This window comes from Botryllus schlosseri, chromosome 12, assembly GCF_051294905.1.
Source record: "Botryllus schlosseri isolate E-star chromosome 12, Bs_hap1, whole genome shotgun sequence".
Taxonomy (NCBI): domain Eukaryota; kingdom Metazoa; phylum Chordata; class Ascidiacea; order Stolidobranchia; family Styelidae; genus Botryllus; species Botryllus schlosseri.
The window spans coordinates 6,575,497-6,598,105 of record NC_137247.1 but is presented as its reverse complement, the minus strand read 5'-3'; the positions used below and the strand labels follow the sequence as shown (position 1 = coordinate 6,598,105).

The 22,609-nt window shown below is 40.2% G+C and overlaps 1 protein-coding gene across 5 annotated transcripts; it reads left to right on the top strand.

Annotated features, from left to right (window-relative positions):
• Nucleotides 1–2,292: 2,292 nt before the first annotated feature.
• Nucleotides 2,293–22,398, top strand: LOC145452571 (uncharacterized). 5 transcript variants are annotated; one of them, XM_080330749.1, is made up of 16 exons: nt 2,293–2,465; nt 2,777–3,042; nt 3,817–3,957; nt 4,026–4,182; nt 6,071–6,233; nt 7,702–7,840; nt 8,076–8,234; nt 8,466–8,506; nt 8,576–8,704; nt 8,795–8,979; nt 9,727–9,984; nt 10,061–10,239; nt 10,801–10,930; nt 11,728–11,810; nt 11,862–12,034; nt 22,303–22,398. In XM_080330749.1, exons 1-16 carry the CDS (start codon nt 2,337–2,339, stop codon nt 22,392–22,394), a joined length of 2,424 nt encoding a protein of 807 aa, XP_080186875.1. In that variant the 5' UTR covers nt 2,293–2,336; the 3' UTR covers nt 22,395–22,398. The 5 variants fall into 5 exon arrangements, with proteins under 5 accessions (XP_080186875.1, XP_080186874.1, XP_080186873.1 ...); XM_080330748.1 differs by having other exon boundaries at nt 22,300–22,398; XM_080330747.1 differs by lacking the exon at nt 22,303–22,398 and adding an exon at nt 12,103–12,417.
• Nucleotides 22,399–22,609: the final 211 nt, after the last annotated feature.

Genomic DNA, 22,609 nt, shown 5'->3' with positions numbered 1-22,609 from the left:
ACAGTCTAATTCACGATTGGTATATGGTGCCATATCCCCTCAGTCATTTATGAGCCGGGCAAAGATAATCATAATGTATTTCTGTGGTGCGTAACTCGGGCCGCATTGGAAATATTCCCAGATTTACCTCATACTATCACGATTGTGAGGTAGTTTCGGACGCGTTTATTATAGATTCGAGGCAGAAGAATGGATTATTATTGAAATCATCAGTGTTCTGTTTAAAATACAACGTCGGTATTTATGGGTGCCTGTAAACTTCACGAAAATGCAGTGGATTACAGTTGTTAGTGTAGTACACAACGGAGTGAAGGGTCGATAATGAAAAGGGACTAACGGAGATGATGCATAATCTTTGATATCACATCAATTTTCAGTAGGATATTGCTTGATCGCGGCCATACTCCTCTAATATATATCCAGCTATACCGCGCTGATCTGACTTCGACCATGATTTCAGAAACTTCGGCTATTACCGAAAACGTCTTTTAATCCGGCGTTGGCCGCCGTGGCTCCGTGCTTTTCTCGTCCGAAGGCATAGTTGTCAATACCGCTGCAACCAATATATTTAACAGGTATGCAGGAACGTATAAACCAACATGTCCCCAGGTTTATCAGAACACGTGCATCACGCTCAGTGAAAAGCTCACCCTTAACTCATCCGCTTAAGATTGATGCTGATCGATCAGAGGCCATTAATTCTGCCATCGGAAAACATCTGTTGGATAATCCGATTTGTGCGAATAATTATCGAGACGACCGATTTCGAATCGTAGGGCGGGGCCGTTCACAATTCCATTTGTGTGCCTTGGAGTCGATTTTTATAAAAATACACCAACCAAAACTCTGTGAACAAAAGGAGTTCGTGTACCACCTAAAAATAGTACATTGAATGCTCTCTCATTCGAAATTTCATGCTGGTGACGTCATATTTTGTGATACGATTGTTGATATACAATGTTCTTTCCAATTATCTTTAAGTTGCTGACGATTACCCCTGACGAGTGTCAGCCGAAAATATTCGGGTTTATTTCTATATGAATATAGGCTACTATTCAATTGCATATTGAAGTTCTGTACCTCCTAGAAGCTCTTTAATATAGGTATGGTGCGAACCCCTGAAAGGTTCGATGTGAATGCTAACAAGAACGCGAACCTGTGGTAATACTAATTTGTTAATGTAGGTGTACTATAGCGACGACTCAGGCCACAGTATGCCACAATGCTGAAGTAAAAGCTTACTTTTTTAGCATCACCACATGCATCAACTGGAACAATCAAATACTGTAATAATTATATAAAATCACTATTTTCCGTAGCTTTGACAACAATTCCGACAAGGAATTGCAAAGGGCGTTAGTTTATTTTTGTCCCTGATGTCTTTTTACGGCATACACATTGACTCATGATATACATGGACAGGATTTGTGCATATGCATACCATGAGTGCGTGATGTGCAATTGTACAATGTACATATGCCGTTGGACATGGAAGGCGCAGATATAGCCTTGTATGGCTTTATAAGTCCTGTACCACCCCTCCATGCTGTTTCATTATCGCATGAGGGCCAAGCGGGGAAGTCATGTATACCAACCAAAGTTACTAATCAGTAATCAGGTCTTTAGTCCGGCCCGGCCGGGGATCGAACCCACGACACGATAATAAAGAAGCGAGACGCTTCACCATTACGCTATCTTGTCGGCCGAAATAATTGCTCTCACTGATCCAAGAATTTGTGCAAGGAAATATAAGCGATGGCATCATCATGCAGCGAGTGGTCCGGAGTTTAAAAGGAAAGAATTTCAATCAAACATGCTACAGTGACGTGGTAAATATAGTAATATTTGAAAAAGGTTCACAGTACAGAACCTATACTATTTGCGAACGTTAACCTCTAAATTTCTGAGGCTCACATATATGGAATTCGAACCTGGACCTCACGTTCACACCATCCCTAATATATACCAAATATTATATTATATTGCCAAATTTATTCCGCTCCAAGGCTGCAACTAAAACGTGCTCAAGTTCACAGAGTCTTAGGAAAACCGATGGGTGAACAATCTGAACATAGACAATAATTACAATTATCTATAAAAATACCTACAAGAAAAGGGGTTGTCCTGTCGAATAGCGAAGCTTTAAAAGTATTCATATTTGGGAAGGAATAAATGAGGACGGGCTTTGCCACGCGCATTCCGACATTGGGAATGTTCGTCGCGTCGCTAGCGAACGAAAGAGGAACTTCCAAAAAAACAATAACATAAATTCAGATATAAATATAGGAAAGTCGACCACACAATATCACTCTCCGTTGCGCCGACCCATAACTATCATGGAGTTCAGCAATATAGCTGGAATCGTCGTAGTTATCACTCTACAAGAATCATTCTCATGTGGCTCGCATTTTCGCGGTGGTACAGTGTCGTGGAAGCATTTGAACAGCCAAGGAAATGCGCACCAGGTAAGTATAGGCTATTCCATATACAGCGTAGCCTACAGATGATTACAATACTTTGGGCACAAAACTATCATATGAGCAATAAATATTCAGTGAGGGAAGGTTAAGGAATAGGCCTACTTCACACAGTGGCAGTAACATATACGTGATGAGATTGTATGGGGTGAGCGTATTGAGCGCATGATACGGTTATATTCCTATCATGATTGTAGGATCATTGCCGCACCCAGCTTCGCAACGATTGTGACTCCATTTGTTGTTATCATAGTAATTGTAAATTTTAAATTTTCTAAAAAGCGTGATGTCTTCCACAGATCGAAGTAAATTATCGTTTCGGTTGGCGTCGCAACTGGGAGACCCCGCAATGCGACGACACCTCAATATCATCTCAAGCAGAAACATACCTCACGACCGGCGGAAGCTGGACCGTCTCTACATCCTATTCGCACGTCACCAACTCGAGTCGTAGCAGCCCACCGATATCAATCATTTGCACTGCGTATGACACGTTCGAAAATTGGGCTTATGGGTACAACAGCTTCACGATTGAAGTACAAACGTTGAATCCGTTCTATGTCAGGTGTGTTACCGTTGCCATAGGCACACATGCAAAGATTCTCGCTGCATAGTAGGGGACTTCAAAATTGACTTTTTTCTCAAATCGTACTGGCTAATTGATGAAATTGTTAGGTTACCTAATTTAAGCCTACACACCAAATTTGGTTCAATTCCAACCAGTAGCCGCATTTTTATATGAGAATAAAGTTTCTATTTATTATAAAACTAAATACCAAATTTTTTAAAAATATTCTGTTCACCGCACGAAAGTGTTAGGTTGTCTATAGAATTCGCCAAATTTGGTTAAATGCCAACAACTGGAAGCGGAGTTATTGACGTCGAAAAATTTGGATTTGAATAAAATAGTATTTACGGTGGGCACCCCTATAATAAATAAGTAAAGAAATGGTCACCGTAAATACTATTTTATTCATAATCCAAATTTTTCGACGGCTGTAACTCCGCTTCTACAGGTTGGAATTGAACCAAATTTGGTGAGTATCGTTTCTAATCTTTTGTTATTTATTTTTATATAATAAATAGAAACTTTATTCTCCTGTAGCAATGCGGCTACTGGTTGGAATTGAACCAAATTTGGTGTGTGGGCTTAAATTAGGTAACCTTACAATTTTATCAAGTAGCCAGTACGATTTGAGGAAAAAAATCTATTTGAAGACACCTACTGTATAGTCTAACTGAATTACAATTACACAAGGAGAGACGCTTTGGAGTACAAAACTTCATGACGCATTTAAACACACAAGATTTGATTACACAAAAGTACTTCTCATTGCAGCTACGGAGGTAATGCGTGGATAGGAGGCTTGTACGGCGGTGGTAGTAGTTGGTCGGTACCGTCGCTTATTGATTTGGCTGTCAGATCTGACACCGGTCTTCCTAACAACCCGCCGCGTACCTTCAGTCCGCCAATAGTCAGGTGGCAGTTTTATATTACAGTAAATTAAATTAAACCAAGTTATCTCCTAACATCGAGCAACGTTGTAGACTTCTGCAAGGATGCCCGTCTACTATACAAATCACTTCCGTTGATGACGATCAAGATCGCGTGACTTGTAGATACGCTGGAATCAATAATACGTTAATATCCGACGAATGTGGTGGTGTGTGCAATGTTAGATACCCGCATTTCACTTTGGACGAGGTAAGTTACCACATAGCTAACTAAATACGTCAAATACCTCATAGAGCAGTGGTCCCTAAACCTTTTTCGCTTGTATCACATTAGAAAAAATACGAAACGCTCGATCGGGGCTTAATACGAATATCATTAGCCCCTGCTCCCCGGATACTTCAAAGAGAAAAATTGCTTTAAAAATATTTTCACGCATTGCTGCGACATATGTGTGTATTTATACGAACGACTGAATTGAGATTGCATTGTTGACAAACATACCCACGTGGCACAGAGATAGCGTGTGATTGCGGTTTCGAGTCCGACTCCAGAATTCCTACCTGCGTGTTGGAGGTTTAGTTTGGTTCCTCCACGCCACCTCATCTGTGTGAGCGGTGTCTTATAAAAGCCTAGAAGTTGGCCATGCTATACGAGTCAGTAGCTACGGAATAAAAAACGAAGAAAATTGACCTGGTGTAAATGACCATAGTTGTCGACAAACACCATGAATACCACGAACAACAACAGCCCACATTTTGTCGTCTATTCCAAGCAGTTTCTCTCGTTCACAGCTTTTAATTTAGCTCAAAACAAAAAAGAAAAGTCCACATCTATCATATAGCTTAGGGTTACCATACGTCCTCCTTTTTCAGATTTTTGAAAATGTCCACCGATGACGCCTAAATGTCTTCCTTTTTGGCAATTCGTCCTCCTTTACAGCTTTTACAGCTAGGATCATGGACAGGCTCGACCGAAAATCGGGATAAATATCGCTAAATAGCTATAAATACGGACGTTCGAGCGGGTTATTAGATAATCGATTGAAAGTGACGAGCTTTGTGTTTATTATTATTAGTAAACTTCACTTAATTTAAATAAAAATTGGGTAATTCGAGAGTTGAAGGAAAGTGATAACCTTTTTTAAGTCAACACCACTAAATTTAGGTAAAAAGTGGGTAATTCGGAAGTTGAACGAAAGTGCAGACCTTTTTTTAGTCAACTCCACAAATTTTTCAGCAAAAACTAGCAAAATTGGCTGATTTCAGTGTTGATCAACTGACTTTTCTGATTTTGATTTTGATCCCGATTCCAAAATATGGTAACCCTAATATAGCTACGAAGATGCAAGTGGGAATATTATGTTAATTGCTTTTGCAGCGATCATGGGATATGATTTGGAAGCAGACAACCATAATTATAACCCAATATCTTTGTGGAATCACCAGGGTTGTAACCAAGTCACAAGGCTCCGAGTCACAAGTCAATCTCACTTTTATAGTTTTGACTCGAGTCAAGTCGAGTCATTTCAACTCACCACCGAGTCAAGTCCGAGTCCAAGTCAGTGAGCAGAGGGTCGAGTCCGAGTCATGGAATTATGACTCGAGTCCGAGTCCAAGTCTTCGTGTTCATTGCTCAGCTTCCAGATAAAGTATTGGTAAACCCACTTATTATAACTCTGTTTGGTGATATCGAACGATTCGCTTTTAAAATATACCAATTTTCCTCACTCTTAGCAGTTTCTGGTCGCATTTTCAAGTACCAGTACCAACAGACGAAATCCCAATAGTGTGTTGGCTTCGTAATTACAATGAAATGTCGGTCTTGGCCGTCTGAGTCTCGAGTCAATGACTTGGTTCGAGTCATGCGCAATGACTCGAGTCCAAGTCGAGTCAATACACAGATTGACTCGAGTCGAGTCGAGTCATTTCCGTATTTTGGAAAAATGACTCGAGTCAAGTCGAGTCATTAGAAAATCGTGACTCGAGTCGGACTCGAGTCGAGTCATGACTCGAGTCATTACAACCCTGGGAATCACGTATCGTAAATCAATTCCGAAATTTTGAGAGCAAGTGTAGATTTGCGAATTATTATTCGATATTCTGATGTCGGAAACATCCACTTTTCTCTTGCACCGTAGGACACCTGTCAACTTCACTACGATGGAGGAGGGGGAACGTTTCTGATACCTGTCGCGCTGATGCTTGAAGACCATCCATCGAGTACAATCACAACAAATGGAAATGTAACGCTGACGCCTTCCGACAATTTGAGTCAAATTCCATTGCAGTTTCTGGTTGACAGTAAGCAAAGCTGACACTTTTTATACATATTCCCTGAGATAGTCAGTAGCGATCTGTTTTACTTTGCCCGTTTGAGTAAGTTTAATCTTTAATTTAATTGAAATACTAACTCAAATGGTGCTGGTTTTAGAATAGTTCAACTTTAACAGTTTTTAGGCGAAATAAATAGATTATTCAACCTATTTTGGGAAACATCCGCGTATTCTTCTTGAATATGATCCCATTAGTATGATAAAAACAAAGGCAAAAAATCGCGAGAAAGTTGCACTTAATTTTAACAAAATTTGCAGTAAATAGTTGCATTTATAATTTTTAAAAATGGTTAGTGTATGGGATTCTTGAAAGGTCTGTTCTATTACCCATCAGTTTAAGATGTGCACGGTTTTTGCTTGTTCCGTTTCTTTCTTCGCTATCCAATCCATCATGAATACATTTCTATATTCTTTAAGATTGAAACATAAATGACCGCAATTCGCTGCCAGCTCCCATAGAGCTCTTAAATTTGGTACTTTCCGTTTTCACGGATGGCCGGTGAGATCGCTACAAGTTGCATTTTTTGCCAGCCTGTAATTTTCCGAAAAAGCCAAACAGTGCAGCGATAATCCATAATACAAGTCAACTACCACACCCCGAACCCCCGAGGTCTGCAAAGTTGGCCCAAGGCATTACAGCCAAACTCGGCATTGGCGACTTCAACAAAATCAATAGCATGAAAAGGTGACCCAGTGATAATGTAATTTTCCACGGTCGCCTGGACGTACGTCAAATGGGTAAGGACCACAAATTTGAACGATAATGAATCAATCGAGCGATCTATTGACATGTAGTTCATGCACCATCGTGCTTGACTGAGACTATTGAACTTCTAGCTGGCATGCCATTGCATCACAGAGATCATAGATATCATTGACTTGCAGCTAGTCAATCATATAGCTCTTTGTTAAGCAAATCAAAGAGAGAACCATACTAGAAATAGTTTTATAGCATGACTGTTACATCTTTCCTTTATATTTTGCGCAATAGGCTACTTGATAAAAGTTGCAGTTAAATGTAGCACGAAAAAATAGAAAAAGTTGCAAAAAGTTGCACAATGAAATTTCTTCAAACAGCTTAAAACATCATACTACATATCTTCTGGGCATTTCGGAAGCTCCCGAAAATTGTAAAATAAAGTTGAAAAAACTTGCCCTAATGATAATATAATTTTGTAATAGGCCTACCAGTTATTCATGGCTTCATTGTTCGTCCTTCGTTACTCGAGGAGATGTTCCTGCCAAAGTTACCTGCGATTGACCATGCAAAAACATTTTTCAAATTTTATTTTCATGCTTCTGTCCTCCTAACATAGGATGGAATATCTATGCCTGTATTCTTGAGAAATAATGTAAGGAATTACCTCAACGAGGACGTTGACTATTTATTGAATAACTAATGAAGTTACGTACTTCGTATTATTATATTTTATCAGTTAGTTCTACGGTGACATGCAACGACGCACCAAGCTACCCAGAAGAAACCATTGCAGAAAATGAAACTATAAGCGTTTCGGAAGACGGGGGCATCCTCGATGAAATTCTATATGCATATCCAAGCGACCCGAACGCAATGTAAGTTGAAGAAACTAAATTGTATCTATTGTAGCCTATATATATTGTAGGCGAGGCGGTGATGGTTACAATTCCAAACAAATTTGGATTTATTTTGCTAGGGAAAAATATCCGTGATGCAAACATGAAATACAGTCAATAAATTAGAACTTCAAACAGCATATGTCATATTGCATTGACAACTTGCTTGTGTCGCGATTTCTAGTGCAGTATCTCCTAACAATATTCAATTCAGAATCATTCAGTTCGTGGTATTGGGTCCTGTTGGCGCACAATCATCGCCCCCTATCTATATCAATGCCACCGGAGCTTACGCATCGAACATCACGTGGCACCCTGATCCTAGTCAGGCAGGGCGGCATATTATTTGCTATTATGCGTTGGACTCACTAGGGTAAGTACTTCATCCTGCGAGAATAATTTGTGCACTCACAATTTACTTTTCATTGACTTTTAAAGTGATGAATAATGATTTATCAAATTCGAAGATGAAATCATCTCTTTGGTGATAATCGCAGAACCGATGAACGATTGCAAATTTCGTTCGGTGCATATGTGTTAACAACGTAGGCGTGTCGTCGCAACAGTGGGTGTTTTTTTTCCTGATGTCTCGTTTGGTTTTCAGAAAATCAGGTCAGCAGGTCTGCTTCACGGTGGACGTAACAGGTACTGCACAGTACAGCGCAGCCGACCGTACATTCAGCCATATTGACCTTTAATCCTTGATTCATGCAGGCTTATCAAACCCGTGCGATGTTGACAACGGCGGATGCAATGACGTATGTCTACCGCAAGGAGCAGTGCGGAGTTGCGATTGCTCGCTTGGTTGCTGGAATCTCTTGGATAACATGAGAACGTGTGCTCGTAAGTTGACCATGCGTTATTGTAGCCAGACTCAATAATTAATCGGATGTGTACTCAGGCAAAGGTATTTATCACCATTTTAATTTGCAGCTCCTGTGGATGTCACTTGCGATGGATTGGGCATGCAAATATCATTGCCTTCGTGTTCTTCGAACAGAACAATTGTGGTCGGATCGAGCGATCAATTCTTTTCAAGCGCGAGCTGCCAATCAACGTTTGACGGAGTGAATCACAATCTTCGATTCTCACGACACGAGTGCGGTGTTACCGAATGGGTGAGATTGTTACACACTGAAGCCACTCGCAAAGATTTCAGATACATAAGCACTGGATGTTGTATAGGCCTACCATAAGGGTTGCATTTAGTACAAATGGTTGTTTAAGACACTTTGTTTAAAACATGCTTTAGTTAAGACAGTGTTGTAAACAAAGGTCCTTTCTTAAAAAAGTTTTTTTTTAAGTTGTAAAATCATGCCGTGATTGTGTATATACCTTCCAAAAAACATGTTGTATGAGCCTACGGACAATTACGACCCGCTGCAGCCGACGTATGCGATATGGGATGGTTGGAACCCTCAAAATAGTCGGTTCAACAGCTAAAGTACGTAGATATTTCGTCAAAGGAGCTATACTTACCCCATATTTTCAATTGTCAATGTCAGTCCACTATGACGTCACAATTGAATATTCGTGACGTCGTAACTTTAAAACAACTACGAAAAAGACAATAAAAAACACGTTTTAAACAATGTCCTTGTTTAAAACATGTTTGTTTTAAATTGATTTTTGTTTTAAATGCAACCCCACCTACCATATTAAATAAAATACAACACCTCTTTAATTTAATATTCTTGTAATCAGAGCCACATATATTCTTCTGATAACCTTAAATCAAGTGTATACTTGTTTCGTGTTGGCAGGGGAATACCCAGCAAGTTTTTAAATCGTTTCCCGTCCGCAATTCAGTTCGCCATCTCGTTATGGTGTGTATTCCCCACGAATTGACCAATTTTCAATTACAGTCAAACTCTTACCTGTTGCGATACAACGCCGACTTGTGGATTTGGCACGAAGAACAGCGAGTTCCGTCGATCATAACCCGTGGAGAATGGAAACGTATCCCGGTCACGTGTTCCCTGTCTACATCCAGCGGATCCGTCAACGGTTCTTTCGTTCCACAACTGCCGTTCGACTCGGACTTCTTTCCAACTGATGTTACGATTGACGGGATAGGGGAATATTCGTTCTTTTTCGAATTCTACTATTCAGGAAGTTTTTCTGTACGTAAATTTAATGATTTGGAATTCATGTGTGGTTTTACCATATTAGTGGCCTATTAACTGTTGAAACTTACAGACTGCAGTTGCTCCAGTGGATTATCCGCTACAAGTCAGCGTGCAAGACCGAATGTACTTTTCTCTTGGTGCCGTCGGTCAAGGACAAGCTGGGTTGGTTTTCTTCACGGAAGAATGCACGGCGAGCTCGACAGATACTTCTGGCACTGCAGCATTGACCTACACTTTCATCAAAGATGGGTATGCGCCATGTAACCGTCTTGATTTGTGAATTGTTCTAGCACGCCCAAACTGAGTTTTGTACTCGCTACCGATACCGAATGAATTTTTGAAACCAGTGAGCCTATGTGCCTCTCTGCAACTACGAAAGTGTCCACATTACGTACTAAAGATCCCATAGTATATAGTTAGTGTGGCCTCTGATATTGCTAAAAATGCTATAGCAAGCAAATCTACAAAAAATCAATTCTGAAATTTATTCACGATGATAATTAAAAACCTTGATAAGTAATTTGTACCCTCTACAACTGTCAATGGGTTGCGAGCTCCAGTCCGACTACAGAATTCCTATCTAAGGTTTTCTAATCCCCTCCCGGGATCCGATACGCTTGCGCGGTGGCTACAAAAGCATAGAACATAAATGGGTTATGTACAAAGTGACATAAGGAATAATAGCGAAGCCATCGACAAGCTGAAGACTGAGCATTGTAGGCGAAAAGCCATGGTTAAAGCAACATTATAAAATATATGAAAACAATTGCACCTGGTAAGGGGAATTTCTGTTACCAACTATAATTACAGCTGTTTCCTTGATCCTACACTTATACGGCACGACACGACTTCCAACATGGAAGATCGGATCAGCATGCAAGCGTTCGAATTCGAAGCTAATTTACTCCAGGACCGACAAAACGCTGAGATCTTCATTGAAGTATGGATTTATTTTAAGACGTTTGATTGCATGTATCCTCAAAATCACAAAGTCAATAAAAATCGGTGCAAGTCAGAAGATGTAAATTCGACTTTTTATTCTATCTATTTGAAAAGTCAAAGTGCCAAACATGCTTACAAATAAACCAAAATGTAGCCTATATACCTCACGACCTATTTCCCAATATCCAATACGCACAACGCAGTAAAAAATTCATGTCTTGCAATGTCCTTATAATTCTGAAAAAGTTATTGACGAGATTGTAAGACGTGTTACTTTCCTCTGATCATCACAGGACGTTTATATAGCGACTTGATTAGTGTGGCCACGTTAGGCTACAGCGCAGTGTATTTCCGACGGATTTCGCGCACCATTTGTACACTCTCTGTCTCTAAGTCCTCCTATTGATGCTGCAAACGATGTGATATGCATCCTTTTCTTACTACTTTCCCCATGCGCGTGGTTATGGAGTGTAGTTTGATCGATACATTTTGTTCGTTGCCCACGCTTTTATAATATCGTTTCTCAGTTGCAAGAGCACATTCATTTGGAGTCAATTTTGTAAACAAGCACTATGTGCTCTGGAGCATGTGGCTGCCAGTCATTATCTTGCGCGGATGATCAGTGGCTAATTAAATGACTACTATGGTCGGATTATAGAATGTTTACATTCTATAGTCGGATGCTCTCTCATTACCGACCGACAGGTCTATTGGGTCCAACGACGAATAACGCTGTAACTCATATGCGAGCGGATCAAAATGCACACGCTATAATGCATCTTGGTGCTTTTCCAGTGCCAAGTCATGATCTGCGACGCTTCAAATAACAGTACCAGGTGCTTTCAAGGATGTCAATCTTCTGCCGCTCGCAAAAGAAGGTGATTAAACTCTATTGAATTTGCCAGCTCTGAATCACTCAAATTGTGCAGTCAATACTTAACCGGTATCATTAGATCAACGCGAGATGGAGATACGCTGTACCGATACGTTCGCGATGTCGACGGCGATGAGGAGGAAAATCAAAACACACAACTAACGAAATCGGAATCGGAATTGCAAAGTGCAACTACCAGAATAATGCTCAAAGCCGCGGAAACCGTCGGTAAGTCAATCAACTGCGATTTGCATTTCACCCTCTATGTATTTGACCTAATCATCACCACGCAGCAGATTCAGGATCGTCCAGTGAAGGTTACAACGTCTGGCTGCTTTTCGGAATCGCACACCTTTGTGTAGTACTGCGAAAATTGTTGCTCGTGGAATTGTGAAGTAGGACTACCGCGAATCGAGGACACTGTAGATATAGTCGGTGCATCTTTCCTTCATTGCAATTTTATTCCGAAAGGATACTTTCTATATCAAGTAGACTTGCTTAGTAAAAATGTTTCGTAATAGAGATAGGCCTAAAGATATATATTCTATAGCCTATATATACAGATGCGGACTGCGGAGTCTTGTAGTCATAAAGGAACGATATTGCATAAAGCGTGGCCTATACTATGTCTCATACACAGATAGATGAATATTTCGATCACTGCCGCTGCTAATTCAATGAATAGTTAGTTAGCAAGCTAATACAAGCCCATGGTTTGCAAATTCAACAATCTATTCACAGGAGTTCAGTCACGTGATCGGTTGCACAATGCACATAACAGCGATAGAAAGGTTAGCAAGCTAGGCGACATTCTTCTGTGTCTTTGCTTACTACAGACTCAGCATTTTCGTCCAGTTGAACATGTGACCAAATTCTAAGCACCAAATCACGGAATCTGCATATTTATTATTAACAAGTATAGCGCGAAAGAAGAAGTGAGGCATTGGTATAATGCACATACTGTCCAAGCCTCGCCTGCGATAGCGCCATTAATCATAAACAGCTCGGAGTTTATAATAGCTGGTAATAATCGAATGCTAGCACTAGTTCCTAAAATACAGATATTGGCGACTATGCGACTGTATGACCGACTATGCGGCCTATTTCGCACATGAACCGCACAACCGCTCTACATATATTTAGGCTTACCATACGTCCTCTTTTAAGAGGATTTGTCCTCTTTTTTGACTTTTTTGAAAGCGTCCTCGGAGGACGCCCTTTTGTCCTCTTTTTTGAGATTTTGTCCTCTTTTTTGAAAATTTAGGTCAGATTTAGAGGAAATTGCGAGTGATATGCCGCAAATTAGCGCAGAAGTGAAGCTACGGCGGGTATTTCGGAGGGAAAAGTGGTGATTTCAGCTCTGAGCGAAAAGAAGACCTTTTTTTTATTTTTTAGTCATCTACCTGGCAATGTGGAGTGAAAAACGTGTTTTTGAGCTCTGAGCGGAAGTGATGACCTTTTTTTTTTTTTTTTTAGTCATCCACCCGGCAATGTGGAGTGAAAAACGTGTTTTTGAGCTCTGAGCGGAAGTGATGACCTTTTTTTTTTTTTAGTCATCCACCCGGCAATGTGGAGTGAAAAACGTGTTTTTGAGCTCTGAGCGGAAGTGATGACCTTTTTTTTTTTTTTTTAGTCAACCGATAACGAAGCGGGTGAAATTTATCTGTTTTTGAGAATTCTTCTCCAGTTTTGCTTGTCTGAAATTTCTGAAAAAGTGTCCTCTTTTCTCATTTCCGAAATATGGTAAGCCTAATATATTGAGTTACGAGTTAGTAATATTTTGGAATCATTTGACTGGTGCGGCCCGCGAGTGATCTGAATATTTGAATTCGACCCGCGACGTCTTCGACAACTCTGAGCTAAATGCTACATTCTCTTATTATCAGCCAAAATAGAGGATCGAATACGAAGCCTCGAGAAGATGGAAGAAATTGATATCGTACAATACACCAGCCATCTATACACATCCGTGAGGATATGAATGCATAAAATATATTTGTTTGATTAAAAAATAAACATGCAAGAGCGTCGGTAAAGGTGAGCACCGTGCAATGTAAGGACAGCCGTCCAATAAACAGCGATACGTTGCTATCAAATTAATCTGCTACTACGACAACGCAAGCTGTGATCATTTCGTTTGTGGCCAGTGTATTTGTGATGTAACAATCTAGGATCAGTGAAACGTAAAACCAGTGAATGACTGGTTACTCTCACAAGTCACAACGGCGTATCGTGAATAATCCGAACATGCACAAAATACATTGATTTAGTCGACACCGTTTACTTGATGACTTGAAATTGACTCGTGAATTTTGCTCCGAGTCACGAGTCAATCCACATTTATGAAGCGCCGAGTCAAGTCAAGTCAAGTCATTTTTGCAAAGTGACTCGAGTCAAGTCAAGTCATTGGAAAAAGTTGACTCGTGTCATCCCAACACTGCTTTGTGGCGATTGGAATGTATGTAACAGCAAGTCACAAGTGATCGCTATGTCTTAGGTTTTATCTTGTCAGCGATCGCGGGATTTGCAACCTATTTCACACCCTTTTGAAGTGTTGCGGTTATTGTTGGTATTGGAATCACCGTGTACGCCGGTTTTGTGACAAACTAATTACCAAAATATTACTTGTTTGTGATTCCTACCTCTGTAACACCAAAACACGAGAGATAGCTATGTCTTATGTGTTATCTTGTGAGCGCTCGTAAGATTTTACAAATATTTCACACGTTTTTGAAGTGTTAGTTTGCGAACGCGGCTATTGCTGGTATTCGAATCGCCGTCTGCGCCGGTTCTGTGACATACTATAATCACTAAAATATTACCACGCGAGTGATCCCTAGATTTAGAAAACTATTTCACACCTTTTTTCGTGAAAGTACGACATGTCGCCCGCGGCCTATACCCGAAAGTACGAATCACCACCATACCCGAAAGTACGAATCACCGCCGCGCCCATAAGAATAACGATATATTGAGGTCGCGCTCACCGTAAACGTTAGGATTAACGCGAATCAGTCATATATAATAATTTGGGATATACATATTAACAAAGTACCAAACACGTGATCAATATACCTGATACATATTCAATACCATGCCACCGCAGCCTATACCCGAAGGTACGACACACCAACGCAGCCTATACCTGAAAATACGACTCACCAACACGAGTATTTCAATACGATTCACCACCGCATGAGAGGTATGAAAGCACGAATCACGACCACGAGTTTTCAATATGAGTCACCGCCGCAGCCCGAAAGTACGAATTACGACCACGTCCATAAGAACTAGGGCTGGGCAAAATCGAGTACCTGAGTGATTCGATTCTGAATCACGTAATATGCTTCGAGTCGAGTCGAGTAATCGAGTATCACTCGTTATGACGTCATAATCGAATGTAATATGTCGAAGCTCTAATATGTACCTTTTATGCGATCTCAAAGAATATAATGCCAGTTATCCATCGCATTAAAGATACTTTGGTATTATTCAACCATACCGATTTCATTGCACTTGGTGACAATGTTGTGGGATGATCATGACTTCAGAAACATGCTATTCCCAGTAACGTTGATAGTTTTGTACTACATGTTACGTATGATACCATACGGGCAATCTATATTTCAAGGCTCCAACAGTGAAAATTAGTATCGAAACTATAATTCTCGTTGATATATTAACTTTCAGTGGCGAGAAACGTATAATATCAGTACTCGAAAAAATCGACTTTTACTACTCGACCCGAATCATTAAAATTAATACTCGATTCAGATTCGAGTACTCGAATCATTGTGCCCAGCCCTAATAAGAACCCGTTACGAATCACGGCCGAGAGGGGGGGTCTGAAAGTACGAGTCACCACCACGAGTTTTCAATACGAGTCACCGCCGCACCCATAAGAAACAATTGCAGGTCACGAGCGATCATACTAACTACTGACGTTTATGGCATGAAAAGGTTGTAACCCTCGAAATCGTCGTCGGCTCTACAGTTATAGCATATTATTGGTACGGAATGGATGTTTGATGATAATGGCCACCGACTGTAAAAATGCTGCATAACGATGTAGTCCTAGTAATGGATTTTTCGTCCGTTTATTACAGAGGTCGGAAGCTTTTTTCGTCAAAGGAGCCATATTTACCCTGCATTTTCAATCGTCAATGTCAATCCACTTGGACGTTACAATTAAAGATACCGGTACGTGACTTCAAGGTTAAAAAATGCTTTAAAAAAGCGTCATGTTTTAGATATGTTTGTTGTAAATTGATTTTTTGTTTTAAATGCAACCCTACTTATATGCCAGCATAAGCGTGCGTGAAGTACATGCTCATACCGGGTACGGACTAGCCAACCGGACGCATGTCTAGTATCATCGAAATAAATGCATGCACAAGTGCACGAGTACACAGTGCACGGTCAATTTGCGATATATATCCAGTGGAAATATCTAATATTCTGATGATAATATCGGCTAGTAAGTTGTAACCAACTTCTTGTTATGATGGCGATATCTGCTATACACCCGCCGCTGCTCTATTCAAAGAAGCGTGGGTACTTAGTATTCAGGAATCGCTCGCTGCCTTGATGTTGCCGTGACGGTTTTCACTCTGCCTGGAAACAATGAGCATGAACACCCGAAATTTATACATTTGGGCATCTGACAGAGGACCGTGACCCACGCATTCATGGTATCGTTCTTATGTTGTAATAACGCATTAATCTATTAATCTCCAAGTCATGGACTATATGCATATGGATTGTAATGAATGATAAGCGCGTCAATTCCGCTAGTCTACAATAGGCCTTTTGCAGGACTTCGATCACGTGACTAGGTCGCATAGCAACCACAAATTGGTTAGCAAGCTACTTTCTCGCGCACCTGCTTCAGTGCTAAATATCGCATATTGTACTGTTGATTTCTGGTTGTAAACGTTTCGGAAATTTGTTGTAGAAGTCATCAGAGATTCACCTATGCTAGAGATCAATCATGTACAAAGCATTCAGAATGATATCGTCAGAATTACGCAGAAATCCATCGGTAACGTAGTCGTATTACGGTACTCAACTCTGATCATATGTACTTAAATTTATGCATTTGAAGTAAAGCGATTGGTTTATATTCTGGTAAGAGTATTTGTTAGTTTAAGCAGAACTATTTGTCTGTTGTGGAGACTGATTTTGGATGGAAGATATGACTGAAGCAGCCGGGACGCGCAAGGATCAGGATATACTGTCTGCTGGTTTGGGTGCTGGCGTGCTGCTATAAAACCGCTGAACACATCGGAAGTATCTTTTGGGAGAGCCTGCCATCAAGACTAAGCAAAGCAGTGCAATTTATTGTTGCCTTATACAATGCCGATCTTATTAGCACTACTTCACAACTGCGATTAAAGTGGATTTGGCAAATCACACGCGATTTTGATAAATAGTTGATGTCACATATGTGCGCTATTTAGCGAACTAAGGGAAGTAACTATCAAATAACTCTTAGAGCAGCTCAAACGCAGTGACAAGATCGGTCATCCTATACCCAGAGGTGGTCAACGTGGTCATTGTTGGGAACCGAGTACAAGTAATGCCTCAATTTATACTCCAGTACAAGTAGCACTAATTACTTCCAGGACATGTCCAAAGTACTTCAAGTGGAAGTAGAAATGAATTTCTGAAAAGTAGTCAAGAAATTCGTTACATGAAGTAGATTTGGTTGGGTCCCTTAGTTTTAGAAATTAATGCCACGTCACAACTGTAAACATTTTATGTTGCATCTTCTTGATCAACGCAAAAGGGTGATGACACCACACATATGTGCAATTTTCAAAAATTAATTTAGTTACCGTGGTACTGGGGCTATTTTGCCCAGTTGTTATGACAACTTCACGCTTGAAGGGGATGCAATCATGCGCCAAAGCTACTTTCTAGTTGACAAAATCCCCAAACTGACAAAAAAGTACTACCTAAAACGTGTCAAGTAGAGTGGAAGTAGCCTAAACTCATAATGACGCTAGTACTCAGGTAAAATAGTACTTCGTTGCTGACCCCCTCTGTGTATTGGTTCAACCAACTCAGAAACATCCTCTAAAGACGACGAACATTGTTTCTTTTGCATTGACTCCATAATATTCTGAACTTATGATATTCTTTGATTCATTGAATTTACAAATAAACTTGGAAAAAAGTGCAATTTATTAATTTTTGTGCATTCGATACCCAGAGCATAAGAAATAGTTGAAGAAAAATGCATGTTAACCTTATCAAGTTCAATAACTGCCGAGACTCTTATGCTTATGTATTTTCATCTACCTCCATAACCACTTGTCTAGACAGATTCATAGCATCTACGGAAGAGTGCTTGTCTTGCTGTACACAGATGAAATATCATTTTCGAAGCAGACATCAACATCGGGAAAGAAGTTCAGGACAGTTAGTCAGTGGCCAGATCATCTGCTGACATTTTCTGTTGGCATGAAACCACGCTGCCTTCTACTGCATGACCGAATTTTATGTGGTGATAATAATTGGCTCCAGGCTGAATTCTTGACGAGGGCATCATCAATTTCTTAGTTGCCTATGTTCGGCTCTCTTGGGATAATCCATCAGATCATTAATTCGTATACATGTGGTATAGCCATGTCTTGAACCTCAAGATATTTGCACTGTGCCAAAGAGTGAAGTAATCCAATCCAGGCAACCAATCAAGTAATCCAGGCCTCGGGACAGCTTGTTGCACCCTGAATTGGAGCTGATGGTCATTTTTCTTCGGGTAGTGGCACTTGGCAGCATGACAGAATGATCAATAACTTGTAATATAGGTGTAGAGGTCTAAATATTTTGAATTGTTTAACTGAGAAGCCATACAATAGCATAGGATGTTTAATATATATATAGTATGTAGCACATGGCATGAATTCCTAACACATCAACGTACTGGCACTGGCAGTCATTGTCTCCAGGCTTAAAAATAGCAGTATCCTATATATATTGAAATCGATATCAATCATCAAAATGCTGCAATGATTATCAACTACCACTACAATACAACTATAGTATAGTATAGTATACTTACTATCCACACCTAACTTAATGCTGCAATAAATATCACGCAGTCAATGTCCTGCAATGTCGAATTTTGTGTCATAAAATCATAGTTGACTACCAAATAACGGCTACAATGTCGATCATTTTGACGCAAGGAGTTTACATAGTTCATGAATCGAAGACATCAAACATATTTGAATCCTTGCGCATTTCCATGACACTTGCGCTTTATATAAAACGTTTACAGCCCGAAAACGATAATATACTGAATCCGAAATACGGCTACGTTAACGACGGATTTCTGCGTAATTCTGACGATATCATTCTATATGCTTTGTAGAGGATTGGCATCTAGCATAGGTGAATCTCTGATGACTTCTACAACAAATTTCCGAAACGTTTACAACCAGAAATCAACAGTACAATATGCGATATTTAGCACTGAAGCAGGTGCGCGAGAAAGTAGCTTGCTAACCAATTTGTGGTTGCTATGCGACCTAGTCACGTGATCGAAGTCCTGCAAAAGGCCTATTGATAATCGGCATAACTCGCTGTAACCTCTTTAGTGCGTTTTCAGTGCCAAGTCATGATTTGCGACGACTCGAATAGCAGCACTAGGTGCTTTCAGGGATGTCAACCTTCAGGGGAACGCAGTCGCGGGCAGGGCATGGTATGGTATGGTATGGAACGAGAGGGAAACATACTGCCCGCGGGACGGATGCGGCCCGCGACGAGATGTTGTCCGGCTCGCGGACAGTTTCCCGTCTTACATGATAATATGTGGCCCGCGGCCCCAGTCAGCCGAGATTCCCCACCACTTGCTTAAACGTAAAAATTTTTGTTGACTGCGTATGTAATTATATAGGTGTGCGCACTGCGCAGCGTGCGAGAGTCGCGCTTACGCGTAAGTTCGTCGAAGCGAGAAGACTTGCATCATCGGCATTTATGATGTACCCAACCTTAAAGAATTGATATCGTGGTAAATTTTGGGTACCGGACTTATGAAACGCTTTGAAATCTTAATTAAGGATTGCACCGTGAGTTAGTTGATCAGAGAGAAGCAGACATGGAAGCACCTGTATGACAATGCTGTTCTCAAATCCACATTGTATTGTCATTACCGGCGAGAAATGGCTTTGAAGTGACATTGCTGTCGATAAAATACATTCATTAAATACGATTTATTCCTTGTATATATGCGCGAATAATGTATTTATTCAGCAATCCGGCTTGCCAAGTACTTAATTTTCCTATTTCGGACCCACTGACTGGCGAAGTTGCCCGCCCCTACTCCATAAGAATATCATCGCATTTCCGGTACACTGGCATGATGCACATGCAAGTTTGAAGTAAATACTCGCATCTCAAACTATGTCTACCACACTCCCTAATTTATAATCCTAATGCGAGATCGTTTGAAATATGACCAATAAGATATCTCGGTATGCATATAGTATAAATGTGTGGAGCGGACAATGTTTCAGAAGAAATGTAATTATCAATCGCATTGAGCAATTAGTACGTTGCATCATGATTGCTTGTGAGCTGTCGTCACTCAAGGAATGAGGTATAGTTGGAGTTGCCTACATTACCAATTATTGCGTCGCATGATAGACTATGCTCGGAGACGTCGTGTCTAGACTCAATAGAATATCAGATCAACATTACTGTTGTCATTATTATATCGCAAAATCATGTCATTCCAAGTGCTCCTAAAACCGTTGCACAAGCGCGTATTTGTAGCCTACCTAAACAGCGTTCAATAGTTCACGTTCACACATAACAAAAGCGATCGTATTCCGTGAGCAGTAGGGCTCTTCAAAAATGACTTTTTTTCTCAAATCCTACTGGCTACTTGATAAAATTGTCAGGTTACCTAATTTAAGCCTACACACCGAATTTGGTTCATTTCCAATCAGTAGCCGCATTGCTACAGGACAAGAACGTTTCTATTTATTATATAAAATTAAATACCAAAAAATTTGAAAATTTTCTGTTCACCCCATGAAAGTGTTAGGTTGTCTATAAAAACGATGTTCACCAAATTTGGTTCAATTCCAACCAGTGGAAGCGGAGTTATTGCCTTCGAAAAATTTCGATTTCAATAAAATAGTATTTACGGTGAGCACAACCATAATAAATAAACAAAGAATCGGTCACCGTAAATACTAATTTATTCAAATACAAAATTTTTCGATGGCATTTAACTCCGCTTCCAGTGGTTGGAATTGAACCAAATTTGGTGAACATCGTTTCTATAGACAACCTAACACTTTCATGGGGGGAACAGAAAATTTTCAAATTTTTCATTATTTATTTTTATATAATAAATCGAAACTTTCTTCTCATGTAGCAATGCGGCTAGTGGTTGGAATTGAACCAAATTAGGTGTGTAGGCTTAAATTAGGTAACCTAACAATTTTATCAAGTAGCCAGTAGGATTTGAGAAAAAAAGTCATTTTTGAAGAGCCCTACTGAGCAGTGATCAACGTACGCTTCATGAAGCTTGTACAGATCACGATAAAATGTATAAAACACCAAAGTATGGAAGTATGGAAATGTCGTTCCATACCATAGATTAAAATCTTCCATTCCATACCATACTTGAATTCTTCCATATTCCAAACCAAAATAGCGATCCATACCATACCATACTTCCATACCATACCATACCATGCCCGGGTGGCGGGTGAGTTGAGTGTATTGTGAATTTTCTAGATCAGTGGTTCTCAACCTTTTTGCCTTCATTCCCCACTTCAGATTTATTCCGAGTTTCATTCCCCACTACCCAAAACTGTTTCCCTGTACACAAGACACACAAGCACACCAGTACACAAGACAATCGCCATTAACTGCAACAAAAAACGTAATGTGAACCAATTCCGGTAACCCTCGAAATTTAGCGAAAGCGTTATTTGACGTCATACTGGTCGTGCTGGATGCGTTTGTGACACCATAATCGGTTATCCAGAGTCAAAAATGAGTTTTTGTGAACAAAAGGCAATATAATTTTCGATGCATGCATTCCAGAGCACTTAACTGGTGACGTTAATCGCGCGTGTGTCTCCGTAAATATGTAGACTATCATGCGTATAATGTTTAACAAATGCGTCCATTAAATTCCCCGCCGGTTGAGAACCACTGTCCTAGATTGTAAATCACTGAAATCGTTCAGATTAACGTCTTCCGGTATCGTTAGATCACCACCGGACCGAAATACACTGTACCAACTACCAACATGCACGTGTTGTTGGCGGCGATGAGGAGGAAGGGAAAAACATAGAGCTTACAAGATGGAACATAGAGCTTACAAGATCAGAGTCTGAATTACAAAAGATCACCGCGAAGATACTGCTGCAAGCCGCGGAAACCGTTGGTAAGCACAGCTATCGCGTTTGTTGTCTCAGTTTCCGTGTTTGTAACCTTAATGTAACTAATGTATCATCATCACGCAACAGATTCAGGATCGTCCCGTGATTGCTACAGCGTTTGGATGCTTTTCGGTATAGCACACATTTGTGTAGTACTGCGAAAGTTGTTGGTCGTGTAATTGTAAAGTACCGTGAATCATGGACATTATAAGTTGTTGGTTCATCTTCCTTTCATGACGTTTTTTTCTTCTGAAGTTAGCCTACAATTCTTCGTCTCGTAGAATATAGATAGAGATAAAGAATTTTTATGTATAATTATACACATGTATATAAAAATAATACTACGTGATGTGTGAGAGGGCGATATAGGGTAGTTATCTGATCCACAGTTGCA